Source organism: Fusarium flagelliforme, assembly GCF_020744385.1.
Source record: "Fusarium flagelliforme strain FIESC 12 MPI-CAGE-AA-0113 chromosome Unknown B0J16scaffold_5, whole genome shotgun sequence".
NCBI lineage: Eukaryota > Fungi > Ascomycota > Sordariomycetes > Hypocreales > Nectriaceae > Fusarium > Fusarium flagelliforme.
This window is the reverse complement of record NW_025763507.1, coordinates 402690-426546: the sequence shown is the minus strand read 5'-3', so window position 1 is coordinate 426546 and position 23857 is coordinate 402690. Positions and strand designations below refer to the sequence as shown.

General features: G+C 48.6%; 11 protein-coding genes across 11 annotated transcripts; 5 read left to right on the top strand and 6 right to left on the bottom strand.

Annotated features, from left to right (window-relative positions):
* The first annotated feature begins 2515 nt into the window (after nucleotides 1–2515).
* Nucleotides 2516–4244, top strand: B0J16DRAFT_373045 (uncharacterized protein). Its single transcript, XM_046130508.1, has 3 exons — nucleotides 2516–3237; nucleotides 3438–3824; nucleotides 4139–4244. The coding sequence occupies exons 1-3, from the start codon at nucleotides 2707–2709 to the stop codon at nucleotides 4163–4165; spliced, it is 945 nt and encodes a 314-aa protein (XP_045980839.1). The 5' UTR covers nucleotides 2516–2706; the 3' UTR covers nucleotides 4166–4244.
* Nucleotides 4245–4969: 725 nt separating this feature from the next.
* Nucleotides 4970–5547, top strand: B0J16DRAFT_400619 (uncharacterized protein; the record flags this gene model as incomplete). The annotated part of the gene is made up of 3 exons (XM_046132533.1): nucleotides 4970–5282; nucleotides 5338–5455; nucleotides 5505–5547. The coding sequence occupies exons 1-3, from the start codon at nucleotides 5003–5005 to the stop codon at nucleotides 5545–5547; spliced, it is 441 nt and encodes a 146-aa protein (XP_045980838.1). The 5' UTR covers nucleotides 4970–5002.
* A 1089-nt stretch (nucleotides 5548–6636) lies between these two features.
* On the bottom strand, nucleotides 6637–8071 carry B0J16DRAFT_343656 (thymocyte nuclear protein 1). The gene is made up of 3 exons (XM_046128082.1): nucleotides 7387–8071; nucleotides 7218–7334; nucleotides 6637–7170 (listed from the first exon to the last, which is right to left on the bottom strand). The coding sequence occupies exons 1-3, from the start codon at nucleotides 7877–7879 to the stop codon at nucleotides 6884–6886; spliced, it is 897 nt and encodes a 298-aa protein (XP_045980837.1). The 5' UTR covers nucleotides 7880–8071; the 3' UTR covers nucleotides 6637–6883.
* Nucleotides 8072–8103: 32 nt separating this feature from the next.
* B0J16DRAFT_343653 (uncharacterized protein) lies at nucleotides 8104–8832 on the bottom strand. Its single transcript, XM_046128081.1, has 2 exons — nucleotides 8620–8832; nucleotides 8104–8566 (listed from the first exon to the last, which is right to left on the bottom strand). Exons 1-2 carry the CDS (start codon nucleotides 8741–8743, stop codon nucleotides 8409–8411), a joined length of 282 nt encoding a protein of 93 aa, XP_045980836.1. The 5' UTR covers nucleotides 8744–8832; the 3' UTR covers nucleotides 8104–8408.
* Nucleotides 8833–9135: 303 nt separating this feature from the next.
* Nucleotides 9136–10400, bottom strand: B0J16DRAFT_148104 (Alpha/Beta hydrolase protein). Its single transcript, XM_046122002.1, has 2 exons — nucleotides 9280–10400; nucleotides 9136–9208 (listed from the first exon to the last, which is right to left on the bottom strand). Exon 1 carries the CDS (start codon nucleotides 10270–10272, stop codon nucleotides 9349–9351), a length of 924 nt encoding a protein of 307 aa, XP_045980835.1. The 5' UTR covers nucleotides 10273–10400; the 3' UTR covers nucleotides 9136–9208; nucleotides 9280–9348.
* Nucleotides 10401–10901: 501 nt separating this feature from the next.
* On the bottom strand, nucleotides 10902–12560 carry B0J16DRAFT_385476 (cytochrome P450; the record flags this gene model as incomplete). The annotated part of the gene is made up of 3 exons (XM_046131499.1): nucleotides 10902–11218; nucleotides 11263–12139; nucleotides 12192–12560. The coding sequence occupies 3 exons, from the start codon at nucleotides 12558–12560 to the stop codon at nucleotides 10902–10904; spliced, it is 1563 nt and encodes a 520-aa protein (XP_045980834.1).
* Nucleotides 12561–12850: 290 nt separating this feature from the next.
* B0J16DRAFT_343635 (fungal-specific transcription factor domain-containing protein) lies at nucleotides 12851–15233 on the top strand (the record flags this gene model as incomplete). The annotated part of the gene is made up of 5 exons (XM_046128080.1): nucleotides 12851–12969; nucleotides 13015–13149; nucleotides 13198–13876; nucleotides 13925–14176; nucleotides 14229–15233. 5 exons carry the CDS (start codon nucleotides 12851–12853, stop codon nucleotides 15192–15194), a joined length of 2151 nt encoding a protein of 716 aa, XP_045980833.1. The 3' UTR covers nucleotides 15195–15233.
* Nucleotides 15199–15578, bottom strand: B0J16DRAFT_415609 (uncharacterized protein; the record flags this gene model as incomplete). Its single annotated transcript, XM_046133535.1, has 2 exons — nucleotides 15462–15578; nucleotides 15199–15414 (listed from the first exon to the last, which is right to left on the bottom strand). The coding sequence occupies exons 1-2, from the start codon at nucleotides 15561–15563 to the stop codon at nucleotides 15199–15201; spliced, it is 318 nt and encodes a 105-aa protein (XP_045980832.1). The 5' UTR covers nucleotides 15564–15578.
* A 433-nt stretch (nucleotides 15579–16011) lies between these two features.
* On the bottom strand, nucleotides 16012–17514 carry B0J16DRAFT_415608 (uncharacterized protein). The gene is made up of 2 exons (XM_046133534.1): nucleotides 16460–17514; nucleotides 16012–16406 (listed from the first exon to the last, which is right to left on the bottom strand). Exons 1-2 carry the CDS (start codon nucleotides 17400–17402, stop codon nucleotides 16060–16062), a joined length of 1290 nt encoding a protein of 429 aa, XP_045980831.1. The 5' UTR covers nucleotides 17403–17514; the 3' UTR covers nucleotides 16012–16059.
* Nucleotides 17515–17667: 153 nt separating this feature from the next.
* B0J16DRAFT_343632 (Homogentisate 1,2-dioxygenase) lies at nucleotides 17668–19232 on the top strand. The gene is given in 4 exon segments (XM_046128079.1): nucleotides 17668–17762; nucleotides 17811–18560; nucleotides 18572–18573; nucleotides 18664–19232. 4 exon segments carry the CDS (start codon nucleotides 17695–17697, stop codon nucleotides 19170–19172), a joined length of 1329 nt encoding a protein of 442 aa, XP_045980830.1. The 5' UTR covers nucleotides 17668–17694; the 3' UTR covers nucleotides 19173–19232.
* Nucleotides 19233–19870: 638 nt separating this feature from the next.
* Nucleotides 19871–23628, top strand: B0J16DRAFT_321178 (amino acid permease-domain-containing protein; the record flags this gene model as incomplete). The annotated part of the gene is made up of 10 exons (XM_046125620.1): nucleotides 19871–19975; nucleotides 20022–20092; nucleotides 20145–20258; nucleotides 20308–20400; nucleotides 20452–21143; nucleotides 21193–21586; nucleotides 21706–21745; nucleotides 22024–22094; nucleotides 22221–22686; nucleotides 22735–23628. 10 exons carry the CDS (start codon nucleotides 19871–19873, stop codon nucleotides 23626–23628), a joined length of 2940 nt encoding a protein of 979 aa, XP_045980829.1.
* Nucleotides 23629–23857: the final 229 nt, after the last annotated feature.

Genomic DNA, 23857 nt, shown 5'->3' with positions numbered 1-23857 from the left:
ATTACCACCACCAGTGCCAGGAGCAGCGGTGGTGGTAACGGGAACAGGGTTCAGAGTGACGCCAGGGCCATCAACGGGTGCGGTTGTAACAGGACCGTCATTACCAGCGTCGGTGGTCGGGACGGCTTCGACGGTAGAGGGACCGTTGTTGTCAGGGACGGGGATGGAGGTGTTGTCTGCGGCGGGCTCGGTGGTGGCAGGAGGAGCATCCTCAGTCTCGGGAGGTTGGTCTCCATTGACTGAAGTCTCGTTGTCGACGGGGGAAGTGTTGTCAGCGCCAGGAGCGGTAGTCTCATCAGGGTTGCTACCAGGAGCACCAACTGTGGTCTCGGAACCAGCAGGCGCGGTGTTGTCCGGAACAGCGGCAGTGGTCTCTTCGCCACCGTTACCAGGTGAGCCAGCAGTGGTCTCATCAGGGTTTGTGGGAGCCCCAGTGGGGACACCGTTGTCGTCAGAAGAGATAGGCTCAGGCTGACCAGGAGCACCAGTAGTCTCAGGCGAGTCACCTCCAGGAACCTGAGTAGTCTGTTCGCCGTTACCAGGAACGTCAGACTCCTCAGGTACAGCACCAGTAGTCTCAGATCCGTTGCCGCCAGCGCCAGGAGCTTCAGTGTTGTCGCTGCCGGCACCGGTGGTTACAGGAGAAGAGCCATCGCCAGAACCCTCTGTTTGACCAGGAGCGCCAGCAGAGGTCTCCTGGCCTCCGGGAACACCATTGGTCTGGTCGGGTGAGCCTGGAGAGCCAGTCTCACCTGAGCCAGCGGTGGTAGCGTCGGGCTGTCCTTGGGTGGCATCGGGAGAGTCCGTGGAGTCACCGTTTCCGGGGACAGCACCGGTAGGAACGGCACCATCAACAGTGGTCTCGTTGTCGTCATTGCCGTTTCCATTGTCTCCCGAGCCAGAGCCAGGAGTCTCTACAGGAGAGTCAGTGGAGTCACCACTGCCTGGAGTTCCCTGGGTGGGAACGGCGCCGTCGACAGTAGTCTGGTTGCCGTCGCTGCCGCCGTTTCCATTACCATTGTCGCCATTGTTGTCACCAGAGCCGGAGCCAGGTGTCTCGCCAGGGACGTCAGTGCCGGTCTGAGTGGCAGCGACACCATCAGCGAGGCTGGAGCCATCAGATGTAGGAGATCCACCATTACCGTTATCAGCGTCGCCAGTAGGCTGACCATCGGGACCAGTAGCAATGCCAGTCTCGGGAAGTCGAGTAGCGTCGCCGTTGTCATTGCCATTGCCAGATCCCGAACCAGAGCCGGGAGTCTGGGTAGCGTCACCACCAGCTCCCTCAGTAGCATCGCCACTCTGAGGGAGCGCAGTGGCGTCACTACCGGCCTCGGTGCCAGTTCGGGTAGCAGCAACACCATCAGCCAAACTAGATCCATCTGAAGAAGGAGATCCATTGCCACCGTTGCCGTTACCAGAGCCGCTACCGTTGTTACCATCATCACCAGGCTGACCAGGTGAGTCGGTAGCGACAGCATCGCCGCCAGTAGGCGATCCAGAGACACCGACACCAGCAGCATCAGAGGCCTGGCTCGCCTCTGGGACTCTGGTGGTCTCATTGGGAGAAACAGGGTCGGCGGTCACGTCGCCTTGAGGAAGGCCAGTGGTCTGAGTACCTGAACCTTGTGTGAAGGTAGGCACGGAGCCCTCCTCATCATCACCGGAGCCAGACCCAGACCCCGATCCGGAGCCGGAGCCGTGTGTCTCAACGGCACCCGGTTGTGTAGAAGCGATCAGAGTAGCAGCCTCTGAAGAAGTAAGGTCATAATCATTGGAAGGAGGAGGAGCATAATTGTTTGGTGGAGGAGGAGGATAGTAACCGTTGCCGGACAGATCTCTTGCCGGTTTACAAGGACTGCCCAGAGCGCCTGCGCTCCAGAGAGCCAAGAGCAAAGAACGTTTCATTGTGAAAAAGAAGGTGCGAGTCAAGAAAGAATGACTTGAGTAAGAGACTCAATTGAGAAAAGACTGTACTTCGAATGAGTGTGGTGTTGTAAATTGACGGCGTTTACATCTGTATAATATATGAACAGCTTCAGGACTCTAGAAAATACGCCGATATACTGGATGAAGCCATCCTTGACCATGTCGGCATCGCCATGTTGTGAAGGGCCATAAGCAGGTCTATTCACGGGAGATGAGCGGATCAGCGGAGCTATCCACCAGCAGTTATCTCTAGGCTGTATTCTAGAATAGCACCAGTAATGGACAAGAAAATGCGATGCTGAGTGTCACTGCATGAATACAGTCAGCTCTAGCATTCAGTCCCACCACATCTCGTTTCGAAACGAGGCTCTGCTGTGGAGAAGGAGATTAGAGGGGAGAAGAGAAATCCTTCAGAAGGAATCTAGCGCTAGCCTAATCCTGCTTCAGTGTAGTTCTTCGCGCCAATGTCATCATGGTGGATGTCACTAGCATGCGGTGAGCCAGTAGTCAGCCCTAGCGGGCATATCCGATTTAAGGGTCCTACATCCACCCTCAACTTTGCGTGCGTTTATCGTAGATCCTTTTACTTTGTTTCACATATAACGTTGTGTGCTCTCTGTGAGACGTGCGCACTAGGTCTTTCCTTGCACCGCAGTTCAGCCGTTCGGAATTTTTACAAAGCAGGTTTCTTTGTTGCATCATAGGGAAGGCACTCAATTAAAACACCATTTTTCTCACATCGATTCCAACACGTATCACAACCACACACCATCAATCATGTCTCAGAACCCAGAAGAAGTCTACTGCACCATTTGCGGCATGCTCCTCGATCGCGACTGCATCGTGCTTTCTGGTCCTCACTGGCCACAGGACAACGCTCGTACAGTCAGCGACAAAGAAGTAACCCGCTACACGGCCATAACACAAAGCTGCTACGGTGAAATCCACATCCTTCCCGACAATGAACAAATCTATCCTCAACAAACAACAGACGAGAATCACGATCATATCGGAGATGGCGCTCCTGCAAAGATGTACCACGGCATCCATCCCGCCTGCGAAGATCTCGCCAATCGCGTCATCAAGACCTCCCCCAATGCTAAAATTAGCGGTATCGGGGATTTGTTCCTGACGCTTGAGCGACGCTGTGCAAGTTATCAGTGGTCTACGCTAGAACAGCGTTTGGGGCCTAGGGATAACAATTATGTTCCTCCTATCTTCAACGAAGAGAAGAATGCCTTGACATGCGATGGATATTACGTTCCGCGTAATTGTATCGATCAATGGGGTGATGAATGGGCAGGATGGGTAAGTTGCCCCCCACCTCTCTCAGGGTGTCAGAGGATTTGGCTCCTAGAGGCATAAGAGACGAAATAATATGGTGGCATCATGGCAGCTTAGACTCGCAGTCAGGCTACTTTATTTTGGTAACCTAAGCCTTAGTGGCCAATTCTTCTGTTATCCACCTGGCCCGCACCCTTCCAATCTGCATACTAATGGTGTTACAGTGGGATGAGAATCCCGTCAATATCCCTGACCTTACCACACGCCTCATCTCCAACCTCGAGAAGGCACCTCAGTCGAGCAGCAGTCATCATCTACAGAAATCGATGGAAGCAACTCCAAATGAAATCAATGATCACATCCGCAATTTTGTGCAAGGTCCCTTTCCGTTGGAATGCACCTACATAATGCCCCAATCCCAGTGGGCAGAGATCTTCTTTCATATCCCCTTCCTGTGGGATCTGGATATGGAGACCATCTACGAAAAGGTTGGCGGTTCTAACAAAGAAGATCTCGAGAAGTGGAACTGGGAGAAGCTCACCCGACAGATCATGAGCCCTGTGCCGCCGATGGCCGATGTTGATGAGGAGGATGAGTGGGATCATTCTCAGGTTGGACTTGATGTGCCGGGTGGACTGACTAATCGGCGACGGATTTGGCAAGTCCTCGAGGAGATGCGCCCAGAGACTGAATTACGGGAGGCGCATGACAGATGAATTGTCTTCTAAGACTTAGGCGACGATAATAAAGTTACCTAGGTGCTGGTCTAAACCAACATAAAGTAACCAAATTATTTTATCTTTTAGGATTCCAAGCTTAATTCTTCTGATGCCACGAGGGGGATTAGGTGTGAGATAGATTGAGGCTGAGAACGTGAATACGGGGTCCTAGGTTGGAGTAAGAGGATTCTGTGTACCTGCATTAGTGGTACTCTCCCACGGGAAAACTATAGATTGTAGAGAAAAGATGAAACCTTGCTTTCTTTATCGCGTAAAAAAAGGACATTGGGCTCCACATGTGTAAAGCTTGCGCAGCTTATACTAGTTGACAATTTGCTATCTATACGATTCCGTCTTGCTGCAGGCTAAGTTGAACAAAATGGTGTTGCTACGCATGTCGTGACCCACAATGCTGTTCTTAGATACAAGGAGACATTCAGCAAAACACTGAACTATCAATATGATTATTTATTCGAGTCTGGTGAGGCAAAAACGCAGATGTTGCGGTGGCACTACCCTGTATGCTCTCGGCGGCCAAATCCTCTGGCGCCTCTTGTATTCAACTCGTTCTCCACCACGATGCCGCCCCCAATCAACCAGGTCCATCCCAACTCTCCAAATCCCATACTCCGCCATCATCAGCTCAATGCTCATCGAGAACTTTTGATCTGCAGTCATCCCAAGGCTGAAACATCCCCACCTGTCAGGATGAACCTAGTATCTATCACAACGGCGTTCAAAAATCTGCGCTGTAAAATCTAGACAGCGACTCACTAGGGCGCAATACCACGTCGGCCCCCAAATCCTTCCGATCAAGTTGAAACAGCGGAAATCACCGACAGCGCTGCATTGTTCCCCAGCAGCACGGAGCATTTAATTGTGGAAACAGGGTTGTTTCATGATCTACGGGTGGAGACTCGTTTAATTAGCCCCATGTCAGCTTATCGGGTTTACGTATGGGTCAGTAAGTATCAACGCTGGACAGCAGCATATTATATCCAGCATGGCTCGCAAAAACTCAGATATCGGGTAATTGACTCACTACGCTCTTTACTTGACAAATCTTCACAATGGTTCCTTCATGGGTTTTTCTTTTCGGTCTCTCCCTCATCACCCCCACACTTGCAGATGAATGCCAGCCCGAAACATGGCGAATGGCAGCACTCTCCAGCTCCGGCAGTATAAACTGCCGCATGAGCGAAGTCACCGGTCCCAAAGTTGACTCCAAGACTTGTGCTGCCTTGGCTAAGAAGTGGGATATCACTGTTGAGAAGCTGTACGAGTTGAATCCTAGACTTGAGGATTCTTGCGACAATATTCGTCCTAAGATTCGATACTGCGTTGATGGATGTAAGTGAAATGCTAGAGACGATAGGGTGAGGGTGTGCTGACGTGATTTGGGTAGTTATTGAGCCTCTTCGTGCTTATGATGGCATGTGTGGACCTCAGAATAAGAACGCTACTTGTGTTGGGACGGATAAGCAGTGCTGCAATAAGAAGACCTGGACTTGTGGCGATAGCGAGTAAGTACCAAGCCTTCCCTTCCTTTTTCTTATCGCTAACATCTTACAGGGAGGACTGTACTGTGAACTGCTACGAAGGAAACTGTTACTAAGTCAGATGGGATGATGGAGTTTTGGATGATCTTTTCGTGATGGAGATTACTGATTAATGGGACTTGTTTATCTTGTATCGACTTGAGTAATAAACTGAATTCTTGTTATCGCTGTCTATAAAGTGACCATACAGTCGCTACAGCCCGCTCTCTTAATCGGTATCTTCAGTCAGTCTGGAAATATTCGAGGGGTGGAATGTCAGGTTTAATTCCCTGTTGTTCGCAGATCAGACACCACTCAAATATTGACTGGATCATAGAACATGGAGTCTCATCGGCATACTCCCACGGACTGCGACCCTCATTATCTGTAGTCTTATAGTTGACTGCCCTACTGTTGAGCAGCTGATGAACCATTTGGACTTCGCCGTACTGGGACGCATACGAGAGAGGCGTACGTCCCAAATCGTCCTTCAAGTCGATGATGTCCTATATCTCATCCTCATCGAGCATACGATCAAAGACCCAGTATGCCCTCGCACGACAAGCGGCGTGCATCGGTGTCCTGCCACAATCGCGGGGATCGCGGAACGTGAGTGGTAGTTTGGCGCTTTCGAGGATGGTTTTGAAGATTTCGTGAGTTTCGTCGCTGGCAGCCGCCATGTTGAGAGGTCCTGGCCTGTTGAACGGGTCGTTGCCTTATACAGACGAGTTAACGAGTGAGATCGGTGAGGGAATGCAATGCTGACTTACGAATTGTCCAATCAAAGAACTTTGGCCGGAAATTGACGAGCCATTCGACAATGGCGGGATCCCACTTCTGTTCGATGGCCGCAGTCAAAAGAGCGGCTCCCACGCCATTGGAGTTGAGCTCGTCAAACAGGTTGATGATGGACCAGAATTGGTCTTTGTCGCCCGATTTTCCAAGCTTCAGGAGCAGTTCCCTCAGGTCCTCATCCCTGGTAGACGGGCGTTCGTGAACAATGTGAGCAGGTTGACGATCAGGCATATTGATGGTTGTAGATGCTGACGGCTATGTTTGGCGTGTTGATGATGTTTTTGGAGGAAGAAAGAAAGAAAGAAAAGAAGGCTGGTGTCGAAGTGATGATATGTGCCTTAATAACCACCTTCCGTTTACTTTGCATGGAGGTTTTGTGACGCGCCTGCCTTTTGAACCAGGCCGCAGGGTGTTAGAAAAATCAGCCGTCGCAAGCATAACAGACGAAATAGTTTAGGTCATCTGATGCCAGTGTAGATAAGCATTTAGGGTATTTTATCTTGGTAGCCTGAGCCTTAGACAATTCCACCTAGCACTATACCCAAGATTCAACAACCGATACAAAACATGCAAGCTCCCTCCATTACAATTCCTTCAACAATCCCTCCACCAAACCTCTTACTTCCCCTCATCGTGCTCCAACCCAGCCTCCTCAGCCTTCTTATCCGCCAGCTCACACAAATACGCAAACTCCTCACCACTGACTTTACTCACACTAAGTCTCGACTGCTTAAGCAACTGCATCGTTTCCAACGGACCACCCGCCTTGCCTAGCTCTTTCAATTCCTTAAGACCAATTGGAACGGCGAATTTCTTGCGGAACTCGACGTGGACCAAGTCCCAAGTTGGTTTCTCTTTGCTTGATTTGGGGTCGTAATATGGTGCGCTTTTGTCGCGGGCGGTGCCTGGGGGTGTTAGTGGGTGGGAGTGAAGGTGAGGGTGAGGGACGTACGGTCTTCGGAGTATTCTTTGACGATTTCCATTATACCGACGATACCTGGTTCTTTGCAATTACTGGCGTAGAAGAAAGCCAAGTCACCAGCATTCATCTGCCTCATATTATTCCTCGCTACGAAAGTCAGTCTTCACTTCCGCAAACCATTCTAAGTCAAGTAACTCACCAGCATAAGCTCGAATACCGTCCCATCCTTCAGGCTCTGTCTTAGCCTTGAGATCGTCGATGGAAAACTTGACATCTACACCGTTCTCGATGCGTGTCTCTGGTTCGGCTTTCATGAGCCAGTACCATTTACCGTCATGTCTTTCGGCGTTGGGGTTCGTTGTTGGGACATCTGGGGATGGGGATAGAGAGCGTGAGGAAGACTGGGTATCAGACTTCTCTTTCTTTGCCGTCTTCTTCGGTTTGGCGTCTTCTTTTGGCTCCGGTTTGGTTTTCCTTGGTTCTAATTTTGTCTCCTTTTGTGCAGGTTTTGCTTGTTTTGGTGAAGGCTTGGGCTTGTCTTCTTTCTTCACTGCCGTCTTTTTTGGTGGACTCTTTTTGGTGATAGGGGCAGGTTCAGGCTCTGGCTGGCTTTTGGAGGCATTTCTCAAAGATCTTCGCTTTGGCGTAACATCTTCAGAAGATTCTGGGGCACTTCTTTTCCGGGGAGGCATGACTGGTATTGTATTCTGGTTGTGGTGTGAAATATCTGGATGCGAAATGCTGGTACTCGCTTGGTCAAAGGGGATGAACTACGCGACGCGTTTGGGTGAGGCTGGTGAGCGTGTCAGCCACAGACGCTGCTGAGCCACACTTTGGGTCAACAGGAATGAGTGCAGGGTAAAGTGACGCTCACGAGACGTTGGCAGTTCTCTGCAATTATTGAGTGCAATAGTGACATGGCGACTTGGTCCCAAGATAAATTTCAATGGGTTTAATTTTTTCCAATTAACATGTTCGTTTTCTTTCCGATCCAAGAAGTGTTGCGATACCTTCCACGTTATTTGCGTTGAAGATGGACTCAATTTCGGTGTACTAGTCGCCCATAATCTCGTTCCTCGCTAAAGACAACAGACTGTTGAAAAAAGTCATAAATTCGTGAATTAATCTCTAAAGCAGATCCCAAATAAAACTCCCATACAAAGTCCGACCGAAGTTTATTCTTCAGTCGGCATTCAGTCCAATCGTAGTCCCGTTTTCTGCTCAAAAAGCCGTCCACCACAGCGTCTCACTCTTGACCCACTCGTCCGTTCTATTCCCACGCTCCTTGATCTCATTCAAACTCTCCACCGCACGCTCATGCTGAGCTTTAGCGTATGTATATTGTTGTCGCATCATATAATATGTCATATAATATGTAGCTATTTATGTGTTAGTCTGGTGTTATTGAAGATAGAGTAAGGTGAATGCGTACCTGCTGCTGTTGCGACGAGCGCTGCTGTGGGTAATGATTTAGCGGCCCTGGCTGTGATTCTGGGCGCTGCTGGCTTTGGGAAGTCAAAGCGGGGAAGTGCTGAACCGCATGAATTTGTTGTCATTGTGAAGGTTTGTTTGTGTTGTAATTGTTGGAAACAATTGAAGTTGTTTGTAGTGATGTAGTTGTTTGATGTGAATGTTTATACTGAATATAATTGAATGGTGGTGATCATTTCATTTATATTCTCTTCAATCGGATCCTCCCGCTAACAGGTCATGCCATATTAGCTCACGGGGAGTTTACAGTGGGCCACCTCGAACGGTCGCTCTGCTGAACGTGGCGTGATTCAACTGCTGACATTCCCTGGTACAAGACACAGCCTCGAAACCGGGTGATGTTGGTCTGAGGTCACTTTTAAAGTTGCTCGTCATTTGTTTTAAGTTTAGAAGTAAGATCGTAGATCTATAAAATGTGGTGTGATGCTGTCGCGAAATTGCCCGGCGCGGCTAACTGCGCGACTTTAATTGAGACTGTCCCATTCGGTGGTGTCGGATTGGGTCAGATCACACGCAACCAGTAACAGTCAGTAAGACATACTACCAGGATTTGATATTTAGATTGGTAAATAATATCAAATTAATGACTGACTAAGAGTATTGTTCTAGTGTTACATTCTGAAACGACTGGCAATTGAGAGACATCTCAACTCAACACAACCCAAAATATCTACTCCATATGCTTCGCAAACCACTCCACAAACACATCCGGGTTCTCCTGAAAGTACGTATACCCTTTCGCTCTAATTGTACCTCCCACCCAAAGCAACTTCTTATCCTCCACAACAAGCTCATCATACATAGTCTGCACATCGCTCTCCTTGGTCAAAACATCCTCCCTAACCGAATAGATAAATGTCGGAACCTTGACATTCTTCATGACAGGAATAGGCGACAATTCATCAATGTCGAAACTCGTTTCCATTTGGATCATCTTGTTGACTTCGTCGAATTTGTCGTCCAGACCGAACATACTCAGTGCTTTCTCGACAAAGGGGCGGTAGGAGAGCGGTTCTGGGACGAGAACACAGCGCACGTCGGAGAAGATCTCTGGGCGGCGGTCCATGGCGAACCATGTCGCGATGCCACCTAGACAGCGACTGAAAAGCCCGATCGTCATATCTTTGAGATCCTCTCGACTCTTCACATACTGCATCGCACCAACAACATCCCTCGCCTCCAATCGTCCCGTCCCGGTGATACCACCATTGGCAGTCCCACTCATCCCCGAATTCCTCATATCATACGTAAGGACATTATACCCCGCATCATGCAAGATCTTCAAGTCCGGAATAAAATTCAACTCAAAGTTATTGCCAGTGGCGTCACCACCTAGAAAGGCCTTCCACGGCTCAATATGTGTGGGATAGCCAGAGCGGGTGCAGCGGAGAGGATGGTTGACAATTATGAGCTTGGTAGAGCCGGGGCAGGGAATGTACCATGCTTCAAGGGGTGTGCCGTCTTCGGAGGGGAAGAAGATGTCTTGATAAGATAGACCTGCTTCGCTGGGACGATGGAGGATGGGGCTTGGGATTTTGTTGCGGAGGGGGGCGACGAGGCTTTGCAGGACGCCTTGTGTTTCTTCGGGGGTCATGGTGTAAGATTGAAAGATGAAGAGTAAGTGATGTGTGATGGTTATTGTCAAGATTGTGTTGTTTTGTCTGTATACTGTAAAGAACCTGCTCTTCAGAAAAAGTGAAGATAGTCAAGATGTGAGGAATCGTCTTGTATTAATACATCGCAGACGCAAGAGCGGAAAGAGAAAGGCTACATGGAATTATTCTGGATTGTTTCCCTCATTTGGATTGTTTCCCTCTTTTGGCAAAATAAGCTGACATGCGTCACAGGATTTAGAATCTCACCAACCCGTTCTCTAAACAATTCGTCAGGGTCCTAAATAGATTGATTTGGTTCGCTGCGAAAATGTGGCGTGGGATGACTGCATTGGCTATCGAGTCTGGAGCGGAGTTAAGACGAGAAACAGCCTTGCCATTTCTGTATTGCCACCAATGGATGTACGACTCGGAGAGATGTGTCAGCTTTGGGGCCAAATTCTGCATGCTCGGAATTTCCTGCATCACCGAAGGTAACACCTTCCTGTAAAGGTTTACAATTGAACGTCCATTGTGATAGAACTAATTCGAGCTATGAAGACATACAGCCACGCGATACTATTCCATCTTTCGGATTACAAATATCAATGCTCTTTGCATCCAAACCTCCCTACTCAACAGAAACAGCCAAAGCCTTCTTCAAAGCGTCAGGGTTCCTTGGCGTAAAAGTAGCCTTGTATCTCCTGGGCATAGCAACAAGACTAGTAGGATCCAGATTCCCACTAATAGGATGACAATCCACATCATCAAACTGCTCAATCTTGACACTGTTAAGCAGTCTCATGTATAGAAGATACAGCTCCCGATTCGCCAATAACGAGCCTGCGCACATGCGGTAGCCTACGCCGTAGGTGAAGAGTGGCGCCTCGGGTTGCTCGAACCAGCGCTCAGGACGGAAGACTTCGGGGTCGGTCCAGACTTGGTCATCTAGTGATGTTAGTAGCCATCGGATTGGGGCGAGGAGGACTTACCCATGTTGCATGCCCATGCGTTTAGGAAAACTACTGTTCCTTTGGGAATGGTGACGCCTTCATAGACAATATCGCGAATCGAAGCTCGTGGTAGAGCGAGACGAAGAACAGTATAGTATCGCAGTGACTCCTTAACCAAGGCAACGACATACTCGCACTTCTGATCATCGTTGACATCGCACATAGGCTCCTTCTGACTAAACGTCTTTCCAATCTCGGCAACAGCCTTTTCCTGAATCTCGGGGTGTTGACTCAAGTAAGCGACGAACCAAGCGACAAGTGTAGTAACCGTATCCAGGCCGCCTGAAAGCATGGTGAGACTGATAGATGTGAGTTCATCCTTGCTCAGCTTGGCTTCCTTATCCATGATGACATTGGCTTGAATGCAAGGCTTGTAAGTCCCGTTGGCAATTCTCTCATCTAAACCATCGTTCAGAGCAGTGAGGTACTTATCACGTCTTTCTCTCATTTCGCGTGCCTTGGCAGAGTGGAAGTTGAAAGGGTTCAATCGAAGAAGAGGGATATAATCTTGAAGGTTGCCAGTTGTAGATCTGAAGCGGCTGATTTCTTCTTCCACGTGGGTGATTTCTGCAAACATGTCGTCCTTTTGGCTCTTAAGACGGATGCCCCAGTTGAGAGTCAGGGCGAGAGATAGAGAGAGGCGTTGGATCATGGGCATGGGGTCCACGGGGGTTTTGCCGCGGTTGCCATACTCGACGAGCTCTTTGATGAAGTCCCGAGTTTCGACGTCGAGGTGGTCGACGTAGGTTGCTACAGATGGACGGTTGAGGGCTGAAGCAGCGCCCTTGCGACGGCGTTTGAGGGAGTCGCTGTAGGGCGAGGTACCAATTGTGGTTCCAGCTGTGTCCGAGAGGATCTAAATAAGTCAGCATATATCATCCTTTAGAGATATAAAAACGGGTGCACACCTTGTGGAAAGTATAAAACTCGGGACGCGAGCTCAAAGCCTGCGCATTCGACCCAAAGATATGTCTCGCAGCAGCAGCACTGTTGACGACAACAATAGGAATGTTACCAAGCTGGATCTGATAAACTGGGCCATATTTCTTCGCCCACTCGCGATATTTCTCCGAAGCATTGACTTTGATATCGCGAATGTTACCAATTAAAGGTAAGCCGGAGGGACCGCGGAGGTTGCTGATTCGTGCATTGCTGCGGATGAGTTCGTTGATGAAGACGTAAATCAACGGTGCGATGAAGAGGGTGATTAGGAGGGATTGGCCTTTATTTTCTTGGACCTTTTCGCTGAGGGATAGGAGGAGGTTTGCGATTGTCATTGTGCACGTCTTCAAGAATCTGCCTCTCAAAAAGAGCTTCGTAGAAGGTGAGTGTGGTGATGATTAGATTGTTGGATTGCTGACTGGCTGGTTCATTTATACAAGCACCAACTCTACTTTCACACTTAGCAAGCCCAGGCTGTTACCCCACACGTTAGCGTTTGCAGTAGTGTTTGCGGGGACCGATGGTCCAGAACCGCCATCTCGGAAATTCGGAACCGTTCCGACGCGTCTTCAATCAAAACCCCTCATGCCCACGTCCGTTCGGAACTCAATTACTTACACCTACCATGGACCAAGACACAGAAACGCAGTCGGTATCAAAGCCGAAGAAACGGAATAGCGCCGACGTGGACGAAACAACTCCCGGTGTGCGCTCCAAAAGAGGAAAGTATACCTCTGCAGCGTGGTAAGTGGATTGGACACTGCTATGACGCGTCGCTGATGAGAATAGTGATGATTGTAAGAAGAAGAAACTCAAGTGTGTACCCACCGAGAATAATAGCTGTGAGCGATGCATGGCTGGTGGTTTGGCGTGTACTTTTGCTACGACTACTATTCACGTCAAGGATAAGGATAAACCAGAAGAGTATGTACTCCACATCACAAAACTTGCCTTGCTTACAATAGCATATAGACAACATCCTCAAAGTCTCAACAATGAGTTATCACAACTTCGGCAGCAAGTTTCGGATTTGGTGGGCATGGTGAAAGAACTCAAGGAACAAACCCGTCAACCACAACCACACCAACCATCACCAGCATCTTCAACCTCTCACATCGTCGTCAACCACAATGCGAACTCTCCGGCAAGTACTCGTGGCGGCGTCCCCGTTCAACCGCATTTCGTCGGCCCAACCCGCTCAGCCTTCGGCATCCTCGTGAGCGAACGATCGCTGAATCGCATGGGCATACCAAAATTCGATTCGATGCCACCAAGCGGTGCACAATCGCCTATAGAACCTCAAACAAGTGACTTGGACTTTTGGGATTCCTGCAATGCGAGTGATGTTACCAAGTATTTGGTTCTCTATCAGGAGGAAGTGGACAGTGTATATCCGTTTGTAGATATTGGAGAGTATATTGCACAGAGCAAGGAGATTTTACATATCATTCAGGGGAAGACAGGGTTGGATGAGAGCCTTTGTAGTAAGGATATTGCGCTTGCAAGGGTGGCTATGGCTACGGGGGTTTTACTTGATGAGCCGGGTAAGATTGAGTTGAGCACTGCTATTGTTGATTCGGTGGAGACGAGTGTGTCGTGTATAGGCAGTCCACAGGCCGACCTCAAGGAGATTCAACTACTCACGATGCTGGCGAGTCTCTCATCCCCCTCAAGTGTCTTTCCGAACTAATGATTGTAGAGCATATACTATTTTCACGCCGGCGAAGAACTTCTCGCTTGGCGCACAATCGGCATTGCAGCCCGCGAAGCACTAGAAATGGGTCTCCATCGAAAACGCAGTTTGTTCGATAATTTCAAAGACCCTGATTCCCGAAGACTTGCCACGCGAGTATTCTGGTGCGTCTACGTTTTAGACAGACGGTGGAGTTTCGGAACGAGTTTGTCGTTTGCCTTGGTTGATAAGGATGTTGATCCGGACCTGCCAAAGCCGGTGAGTAATGCGTTGTGTTGCTAGTAAAGGTGCGGTGGCTAATGTGTTATAGGATGAGGAGTATCTTTATTTGCAATGCATGGTTGGTTATGGACACCTCTGTTCCCAGATCTGGGAAGCGATTCCGCCTTTTGGATCTGCTTCGCAAAGTATTCCTGATGATACGGCTGCTGCGCTCGACATGAAGACGCAGGATTGGTTGGATTCTATTCCTTCTCATTTAAGACTTCGTCATCCACGATTAGGTCTCGCACCACGCACTCAGCCTAGACAACCACATCGTCTTCGAGCCCTGTTGTACCTCCGCGGAAACTACATTCGAATCCTCATCTACAGGCATCATCTCATGAGCACAGCCAGCATTCTCGCCAATCCGCAAAGTGCGTGGCTAGTAGTCGACATTGCACAAGACACCATCCAAGTTTTGGTGCATTTGCATGATACGACGGATATTTATTCACGACAACAGAACGTGTTTAACTACTTCCTGCTAAGCGCGTTGGCAGTTATATTTCTGGCGGTTTGTCATGCGCCCGATATGTTTTCGTCGCCGTGTAGACGGACGTTTTCTAATGCTGTCGAGCTTGTGAGGGGATTGTCAAGACATAGTACTGTTAGTAAGCGGTTGTGGAATAGTATTCGGGGTATGATTCCGAGGATGAAAGCTTTTGTTGGAGACCAAGAAGAGAATCAGGTAGAAGATGAGCCTGAAGGGAAGGGGAACGAGGAGAATGATGATACACAGGGTGCGGCGGAGATGGAAGAGCAGGGATCACTGCCGATGGCTGAGAATGAGGTCTTCACCTTGGACAACATAATGATGACGCCTGGGGACATATCAAGTTCTGTCCCAGATATGTTCCGGATGACAAACGATCTCCTAGATCTCTTTAACGCATTCGGTCAAGGACAACAATTCCTTCAACCAGTCGCAGGAACGTTTTCCGATGAGGAAGATTTCACGGCGGCTACCGAGCAGGGCAAGGATATATCAATGCGATTCCAAGGTCTTATATAATACTCTATACAACTTCGTTCTCAAAGAAAATCATAGCAAATCCCTGATTAACACCCTTCGCAAAAGTCCTTAACTCCAAATGCGCCTCGCATTGTGTGTCGTAGTAATTAAAGTCCTCTTGGGAGTTGAAGCGTGAAATAGCGACTACCGTGAAGCCCTGCGCTCGTTGGTCGGGGTTTGCTTTTCCGGCTTCCACGGAGGCAATGTATGGTTTTCCATCCTGGTCTTGTTAGATGGTTGTGAGCGATGTGGTATGGGTTGAAGTACCTTGACAGCCTTTTGGGGCATTTGCTTGTAGAGGTCTACCAGGTGTTGCTGGTCCTTCTCTGAAGGGACTTTGAAGAGCGTGACGCGGGTGACTGGTGACATTGTGGAATAAGTTGTTTGGACTATAAGTTTGATATGTTATAGATGTTAATTAACTGGTATTATATATAAACATAACTCGGAATATGTGGTATGTGTTTCCGAAGTTTTCAAGATCTCCACTATGGCGCGGCCCTTTCCGATTTCCCGATCGGGATTGCAGAGAGCTACTGGATGACCGAATTATGGAACTGTAGTCGTTTTAGACATGCTTCGGAGCGTACTGAAGAAGTAAACGTCCATTAGTTTGGGATCGTCTTGTCCAGGTCACACTGAGGGATCCATCATATTGCAGTCTGATTGAGGCGACATTATCCCATTCAATGAAGAATAGGAGCTTAATGAAGATATCCGGCTCCTAACACAAGTCGTGTTATTGATGATTTCTTGGGTGTTTAGGCATTCAGTCATGGTGATTTTAAAGTGAAGGTTCGTTGAGAAAAGGCTTAACTGTCAACGTCTTAAAAATTGGTCATTCATCTAAATCTAGCCTTCTAACTTAGTTCCTCGCAATAGCAGGCAAGATAGTACCGGAACACTCCCCAAACCCAACAATCCCATCCTGACTCTCCCCAGCCCAACCCGTGATGGTAATAGTATCACCATCCTGCACAAACTTCCTCTCCTCTCCACCTTCTAGCTGCACAAGAACCTTACCGCCCTGGGTCTGCTCAAGAAGACTTCCCTGCGTACCGGGTTGAAGACCAGAGATAGTTCCGGAACCGAGTAAGTCTCCTGTGCGCATGTTGCAGCCAGAAATGGAGTGATGGGCCAGCATTTGTGCCCAAGACCAAACGAGATTCTTGGAATTTGTTTGTGTGATCTTGGTGGTGTTACCCTTGGCCGCTTTGAAGAATTAGCATTAATCACTTGATAGTAGTAGAATAGTGGTAACTTACTCCTGATAGAAACATCGAGATTGAGATGAAGAACTGAGTCTTTCCTCTTCTCATCCAGATACTCCTTCGCAGGAACCTCATTAACCAACCCCTCCCCATGAAATCCTTCAAGAGCATCCGCAAGCACAACCCAAGGGCTAATACTCGTACCGAAATTCTTCGCATTAAATGGTCCCAATGGAACATACTCCCACTGCTGAATATCCCTCGCACTCCAATCATTCATAAGAACATATCCGAAAATATGCTCTTGCGCGTCATTAACCGCAATTGGCGATCCAAGCTCGTTACCCTTGCACACAAACATCCCAAGCTCTAACTCTATGTCCAGTCGGGCGCAGGGTTGGAACACAGGGTCTTTGGCTTGAGGGTTGGGAAGAACTTGACCCCAGGGTCTGTGCAGCGGCGTACCGGACACCACGACGGAACTTGCGCGGCCGTGATATGCGACAGGAAGATGGTTGTAGTTTGGTTGAAGGGCATTTGCAGCACCGCGGAACAAAGTACCTACAGTCTGCGCATGGTTCCGCCCAGCGAAGAAATCCGTATAATCGCCAATACTAAGCGGCAGATGCGTCTGGACATCAGCGATAGGAATTAAAACCTTCTTTCGCAATGACTCGTTATTCTTAAGAAGTTGAGGATACGGCGTCTCTTTGTGAAAGATTTGCTGCAGATAGCTTCTTGTAGCGCGATGAACAGGTCTTCCGAGCGCAGCAAAGTCGTTCAACGTGGTTTGAGAAAACACGTTGAGCTTATCTGCGGGGAAGTCTGATAATTTGGAGAAGCCATTGTTTTGGGCAAAGGCAGATAAGTCGAGGACGTGGTCGCCTATTGCTATGGCTGGACGACGTGTTGAGTGGGTTGACGACGAAATTATGCCAAAGGGAATGTTGGCGAGCGAGAAATGGCTCTTTGAGGGGATTGGTAGCCAGGATGCCATTTTTGGGAGAGGATTGGATAAAGATGCAACTACTTGGAAATCGTCTCAAATCCTCTGGAAAATCAAGTCTTTTTCTTATTCAAGATATCTTCGCGGTGGAGACTATTCCGAGTGCACAGCAATATGTCGATCAGCGCTCGGAAATCTCAACTTGATTCCGAGATGTTGGTGATCAATCGGAAATTCGGTCTTGCACCGGATGGTAACAAAACATCCGCGAATTTGTGTATATCTATCTATCTATCTAATCTACCTGACATGCTTTATCAATCTCAACATACACCCATTCAAAATGCCCGTTACCAACTTTTCCACACCCGACAAGTATTCCTATTTGAACGGCTTTGATTCGTTCCACGAGTCAGTATTCCTCCACTCCTCTGCTTCTTCATTATTAACCTTGACTAGATCCGAATCCATTCAAGGTGCTCTACCAATCGGCGCCAATTCTCCTCAAAAAGTACCGTACGGCCTCTATGCCGAGAAACTCTCCGGCACAGCCTTCACAGCCCCGCGTCATGAAAATCGTCAAACATGGCTATACCGTGTTCTTCCTTCTGCATCACACTCGACATATAAGCGCTTCGAGAATGCCGCGCCTTCCCTTAAAGCAAAGCTGAACTATGTCCCTCAGCAGTTGCGATGGGATCCTTTCGACATTGACGACAGTGTCGACTGGGTGCGTGGCTTGAACCTCGTTTCCGGAGCAGGAGATCCTACTCTCAAGACGGGTATTGGAATCTATATCTTCTCTGCTGGACGAGACATGGATGAGAAAACAGCCATGCATTCCTCTGATGGTGAGATGCTCATCGTTGCGCAACACGGCGTTTTGGATATCCAGACGGAACTGGGACGTTTGCTTGTTCGTCCTAATGAAATTGCCATTATCCCTCGTGGTATCCGATACCGCGTTACACTTCCGTCTGGCCCTGTTCGAGGTTATATCCTCGAGCTGTATCAGGGTCATTTTCAGTTACCTGAGTTGGGACCCATTGGATCGAATTGTCTGGCCAATCCTAGGGACTTTCAGATTCCTGTTGCGGATTTTGATGAGGATACTAAGTCCAAGTGGACTATCTTGAATAAGTTTAACAATGACCTTTTTGTGGCGGAACAGGGACATACGCCGTTTGATGTCGTTGCGTGGCATGGAAAGTGAGTAAAGCATTGGTTTCAGTCATGACCTTGTTAACTAACGTGTGGCAGATGTGAGTAATCGGCGGTAGCGAGATGAGAAGATGCTAACTAGGGCCCGTAGTCTACCCGTATAAATATGACCTAGGCCGCTTCTCCGTCATCGGCAGTATCTCCTTCGACCACCCCGATCCATCAATCTTCACAGTCCTAACAGGCCCATCCGACCACCCCGGCACCGCCGTAGCCGACTTCGTCATCTTCCCACCCCGCTGGCTCGTCCAAGAAGACACCTTCCGGCCCCCATGGTACCATCGCAACACCATGTCCGAATTCATGGGTTTGATCTGCGGCCAGTACGATGCCAAGACAGGAGGCGGCTTCCAGCCCGCTGGAGCCAGTCTGCACAATGTCATGACGGCGCATGGACCAGATGCTGATACTTTTGAGAAGGCGAGTAATGCAGAGCTTAAACCTATGAAGGTTGGTGAGGGGAGCATGGCTTTTATGTTTGAGAGTAGTTACATGTTGGGAATTACGGATTGGGGACTTGAGACTTGTCAGAAGGCTCAGCCGGATTATAATAAGCATAGTTGGGAGGAGTTGAAGGTGCATTTTCAGAGGCCATCTTGAGTTATCATTAAGAGTGGACAGATAGCACCATAGCTCAATCAAGATTATAAACAATTAAACTGCAGCATTTGAAGGTGACGTAGGGACATAATTGTGGTGGAGTTGGGCAATGTGGCTCAAGGATGCTGACGTGGTATCGTACCCGTATCGTCTGTGGGCTAGAATGGATCTCTTCCTTATCATTACTTTAGTACTCAATTAACGTCTATCAAGAAGAAAAGCCGTTATCTGACCCAGGTCTAACTACTTATTGGGACCATGTGGATATTCCCGTATCAAATCTGGGGTTCGTTATCCAACGTCTATCGGCCCCGTTCTTGATGCATTCCGACGACTGTTCCATATCCCACGAAATCGCCGAATCGCCAGTCGTATAATTCACTATGATTTAAATTTATCTAAATTAACTTGGAGCCAACGATCTTATGACTTCGGAATCAATGGAATTGTTGTAGATACCGGCATGACACAGCCGGTTGGTTATAAAACGCGGGGTAAACCCTTGTCAGCCATATCTCTCCCCCAGCCCAGACTAACTTAGCACGATCGCCACTCGCACTTTTTATCCCGAAATGGAAAGCTACCAGTCTGGGTTCATCGTCGTGTTTACTTGGTCTAAGCGTGATAAGACAAACACGCTGAGATAAATAGGTCAGCGATGGGCGAGGAATTACTCCTGGTTCAGACAGACATCAACCATGGAAGTCACATCTCCCGCACCGACAGACAATGAGAAGCAGTTGGGGAATGGCAATCCCAATAACCAGACTCTCGAGAGTCTTGGTTATGCGCAGGAAGTAAAGGTATGTTCGAGATATGCAAGTGCTAGACGCGCCTAATGGCTTGCAGCGCAGGTTTTCGCTCATGGCGATGGTGGCTACGTGTGTTAATCTCATGTGCACATGGGAAGCCCTATCCAGGTATGTTCATTCACTCGTCGCCATTGACGAATATGCTGACGACGGGTGATAGTACTCTGGCTGCCGGCTTGGTGAGCGGTGGGCCTGTGGCTCTTGTTTACGGATCTATCGCCGCCTTTGTTGGATCCATTTGCGGCGCCATGTCCCTCGCAGAGCTGGCATCTAGGTAAGCTTCATGTCCCCAGAGTCATTGTCTTGCTAACAATTATGTTAAGCTTTCCCACAGCTGGCGGACAATACCACTTTGTCGCTAAATTGAGCCCGCGCGCTACACGACCCTTGACAAGTTGGTTTGCTGGATACATCTCGTAAGTTGACAAGTCAACCTCGAAAGACATGGCTAATGCCAATACCCCCAGAACAGTAGGCTGGATCTCCTTAGCAGGCAGCGCCCCCTTCCTAGCCGGAACCCAAATCCAAGGCCTAATCGTGCTCAACAACCCCGACTACGTCTTCGAGCGATGGCACGGAACAATGCTCTTCTGGGCAATCCTGATCGGCGCGGCCGCCATCTGCATCCTCTGCAGCAACGCGCTCCCCCTCATCGAAAAGCTCACACTGGTGATCCACGTCGGCTTCTTCATCATCATCATAGTCACAATGGCCGTCGTATCACCCACCAAGCACACCCCGGAATTCGTCTTTACAAGATTCGAGAATAATTCTGGCTGGGATAATGATGCTGTTGCGTGGAGTATTGGTCTTCTCAGCTCGTGCTACGTTCTTATCGGGTACGATGGAGCCACGCATCTAAGCGAGGAGATGGATAAAGCAGAGACTGGGGTTCCGAGAGCTATGGTCGGTTCTATCTTGATCAATTGGCCACTTGGCTTTGCGTTTCTTCTTGTCGTCTTGTTTTTCATGGGCGATGTTAGTTCCGCATTGAACACGCCTACTGGATTTCCTATCATCCAGATCTTTTACAACATGACGGGCAGTGTTACGGCGGCTACTTGCTTGGCTGGTGCCATCACTGCTATGGCCGCCTTGTCGACAGTCCCGCTTATCACTTCTGCGGCTCGTATCATGTGGGCTTTTGCCAGAGACGGAGGTAAGCAGATTCATCAATGACAGAGATACTTTACTAACAGATATACCAGGACTTCCTTTCTCGCAACACATTGCCAAAGTGGACAAACGGCGCGAGATTCCTACTATATCCATCATGGTCGTCACGTTCCTTCTTATCCTACTGGGCCTGATCAACATCGGCTCTACAACAGCCTTCAACGCGATTTTGTCCCTCGCAGTCGTCAGCTTGCAGATTTCATACCTCGTTCCTATCATTCTTCTCATATGGCGTCGTCTTTGTCGCCCCGAGACATTGACATGGGGACCGTGGCGTTTAGGCAAGATTGGGCTGTTCGTCAACGTTGTGGCGGTTATCTACCTGATTTTTACTTCCATCTTTCTTCTGTTTCCTCCGTTTAGACCCGTCACTGCGGCAAACATGAATTATGCCTCTGTCGTTCTCGGGGGTGCTCTTTTGTTTGGGTGTGTCTATTGGCCATTCAAGGCGAGGAAGAGATATGTTGGGCCTTTGACTAGTAATGAGGTTTTGGAAGGGAGACTCAACTAGGCTATATTTGAATGGAAACTGCGATCTATTATAGGCCTCTTTATAGTAACATCCATATGTCTATGTTTTACCCTGTACGCAAGTCCCGAATCGAACCATGACTCTTCTGGGCGATAAGCTTCACCATCGGAGATCCGCTTTCTTGGCTGACCAACCAATTGACTGCCCATGGCTTATCGAAGCATCCACACGTAAGCCATCTCGGAATCTGCTTCCGCATTCCGGCACAAAACAAACTTACCAATTGCACTGACAATGGGGCTGATAATGGTAAGACAAGGCCACTACTAAACGACCTAACGGGCGATGTCCATTGATATGACCGTTGCTGTCAATAATTCCATTTGCTCAGCTTTCCTTGAAACGTGATGGAACAAGCCTCGGCACAACCAGGATGGCATTCCAGATGCGTCAAGTCGAGGAGTGAGTAGTAATACCAGGCTTATTGCTCGAGTCACTAACACTCTTAGGCGGATGTGCTACTTGCAAGAAAAGGGTGGGTCTCTAGTCCAGTCCTGTATAATCCAGACTTACTCATATCCCCAAGAGGCTCAAATGCGATGAAGCAGATCCCTCTTGTACGCGCTGCGTCAAATCAGGCCTCACATGCCCGGGTTACAATAAACCTGTCAAATGGTCAACCAAATACGAAATAAACTACAGCCCTGCTTCTACCTCGTCGCAGCTCTCACTCTACACCCCGAAAGATGAATCGTCCATTCTTTTGTCGCATTATTACTCGGACATATGTCAGGTAGCTTCGTCTTTCGATTCATCCCAGAATCCGTATCGATCTATTATTACAGAAATGATACGCAATTCTCCTGTTATTTTTAATTGCGTCATGACTATGTCTGCATCACATCTTTCTCAGCTTGGGAACGATGACTCTGCAGCTCTTACCTTTCAAACCGAGGCAATCTCGCATATATCCAGAGGGATTGCTGAATTAGACTTTGAAATGAAGACCAGGCATGATCTCTTGTTAGGCATAATCCTCCTCGGCATGACAACGGTACGTATAAGAAACAAACACTGATTTCTACGACTGACTAGAGCTCAGAGTTGGCATGACCCTTCTTCTCTAGGTCTCTGTCACTTCCACGGCGCTCGTCAACTTTTCAGAATCTGGATGTTAGAGAACGACATGACTCAGTTGCAACTTCCCGCCTCTTACATGCATCGTCTCATCGTTTCATCCATGGTATACTGGGAAGTCATGGCTGCGTGCTTAATTGATCAGCACATTGACGCACTCTCATACCTCGACATTTTCAGCACTCAACCACACGTGTTTTTCTCATATCCTTGCCCATGGACAGGAATCGGCACGGGAGTTCTCATACATCTTGCCAAATGTATAGCTCTTGTGCGGCGGCATCGTATCAATCCAGATTCCACACTGCTCGAGAAGGCTGTTTCTCTTATTCAGAAACTTGAAACAACCCATATTCCGACCGTCGACGAGATACAACAAACGGGTGATTTATTTACGCCTTCGGATCACTTGTACAAGATCGCGCTGTGTCATCGACTTGTTGCCAAACTAGAACTTTACAGGTGTTTCCCTGAGCTTCGCCAGATATTCTCTGAAGCAAGTATACAAATTGACCACAACCAGCACACTCAAGACCTAGCCATCGAAATCCTAAAAATCATGGAGACCATTCCTGAAGATTCCCGGACAATTGCTATTCAGACCCTCATACTTTTGTCAGCCGGAAGTTCTCTTGCACCAGCCGGGGAGATCACCATGGAGTGGAGGAGGTTCGTGATCAATAGGCTGCACAGGCTATACCATCGCCTGAAATTACAAACCATAAACCAAGCGGCTGCTATTCTCAAGGAGGTCTGGTTGCGGATGGACTCGATGGTGCCGGGCTGCGAAAGTCCGATTGGGCAATTTCATTGGATAGATGTCATGGTTGATAACAAGTTGGAGACCATTCTTGGATGAATTTAAGGTACTCCCAACGTCCGAAACTGCGTGCTAGGCTTCGGAAAGCAAGTCGGAAATAGATGAACGTTCCAGCTAACGGACTTTCGGATTTTAACAAGACTGGGATAATGAGGAGTCACATTATCTTAACGACTCATATCTTGCCTCTCGTATCTTGTATCGTAGTGATAACATGGAACTCATACTCGGTACGGCATCGGAAAGATGGGGTAGCTGTCAGATGGGT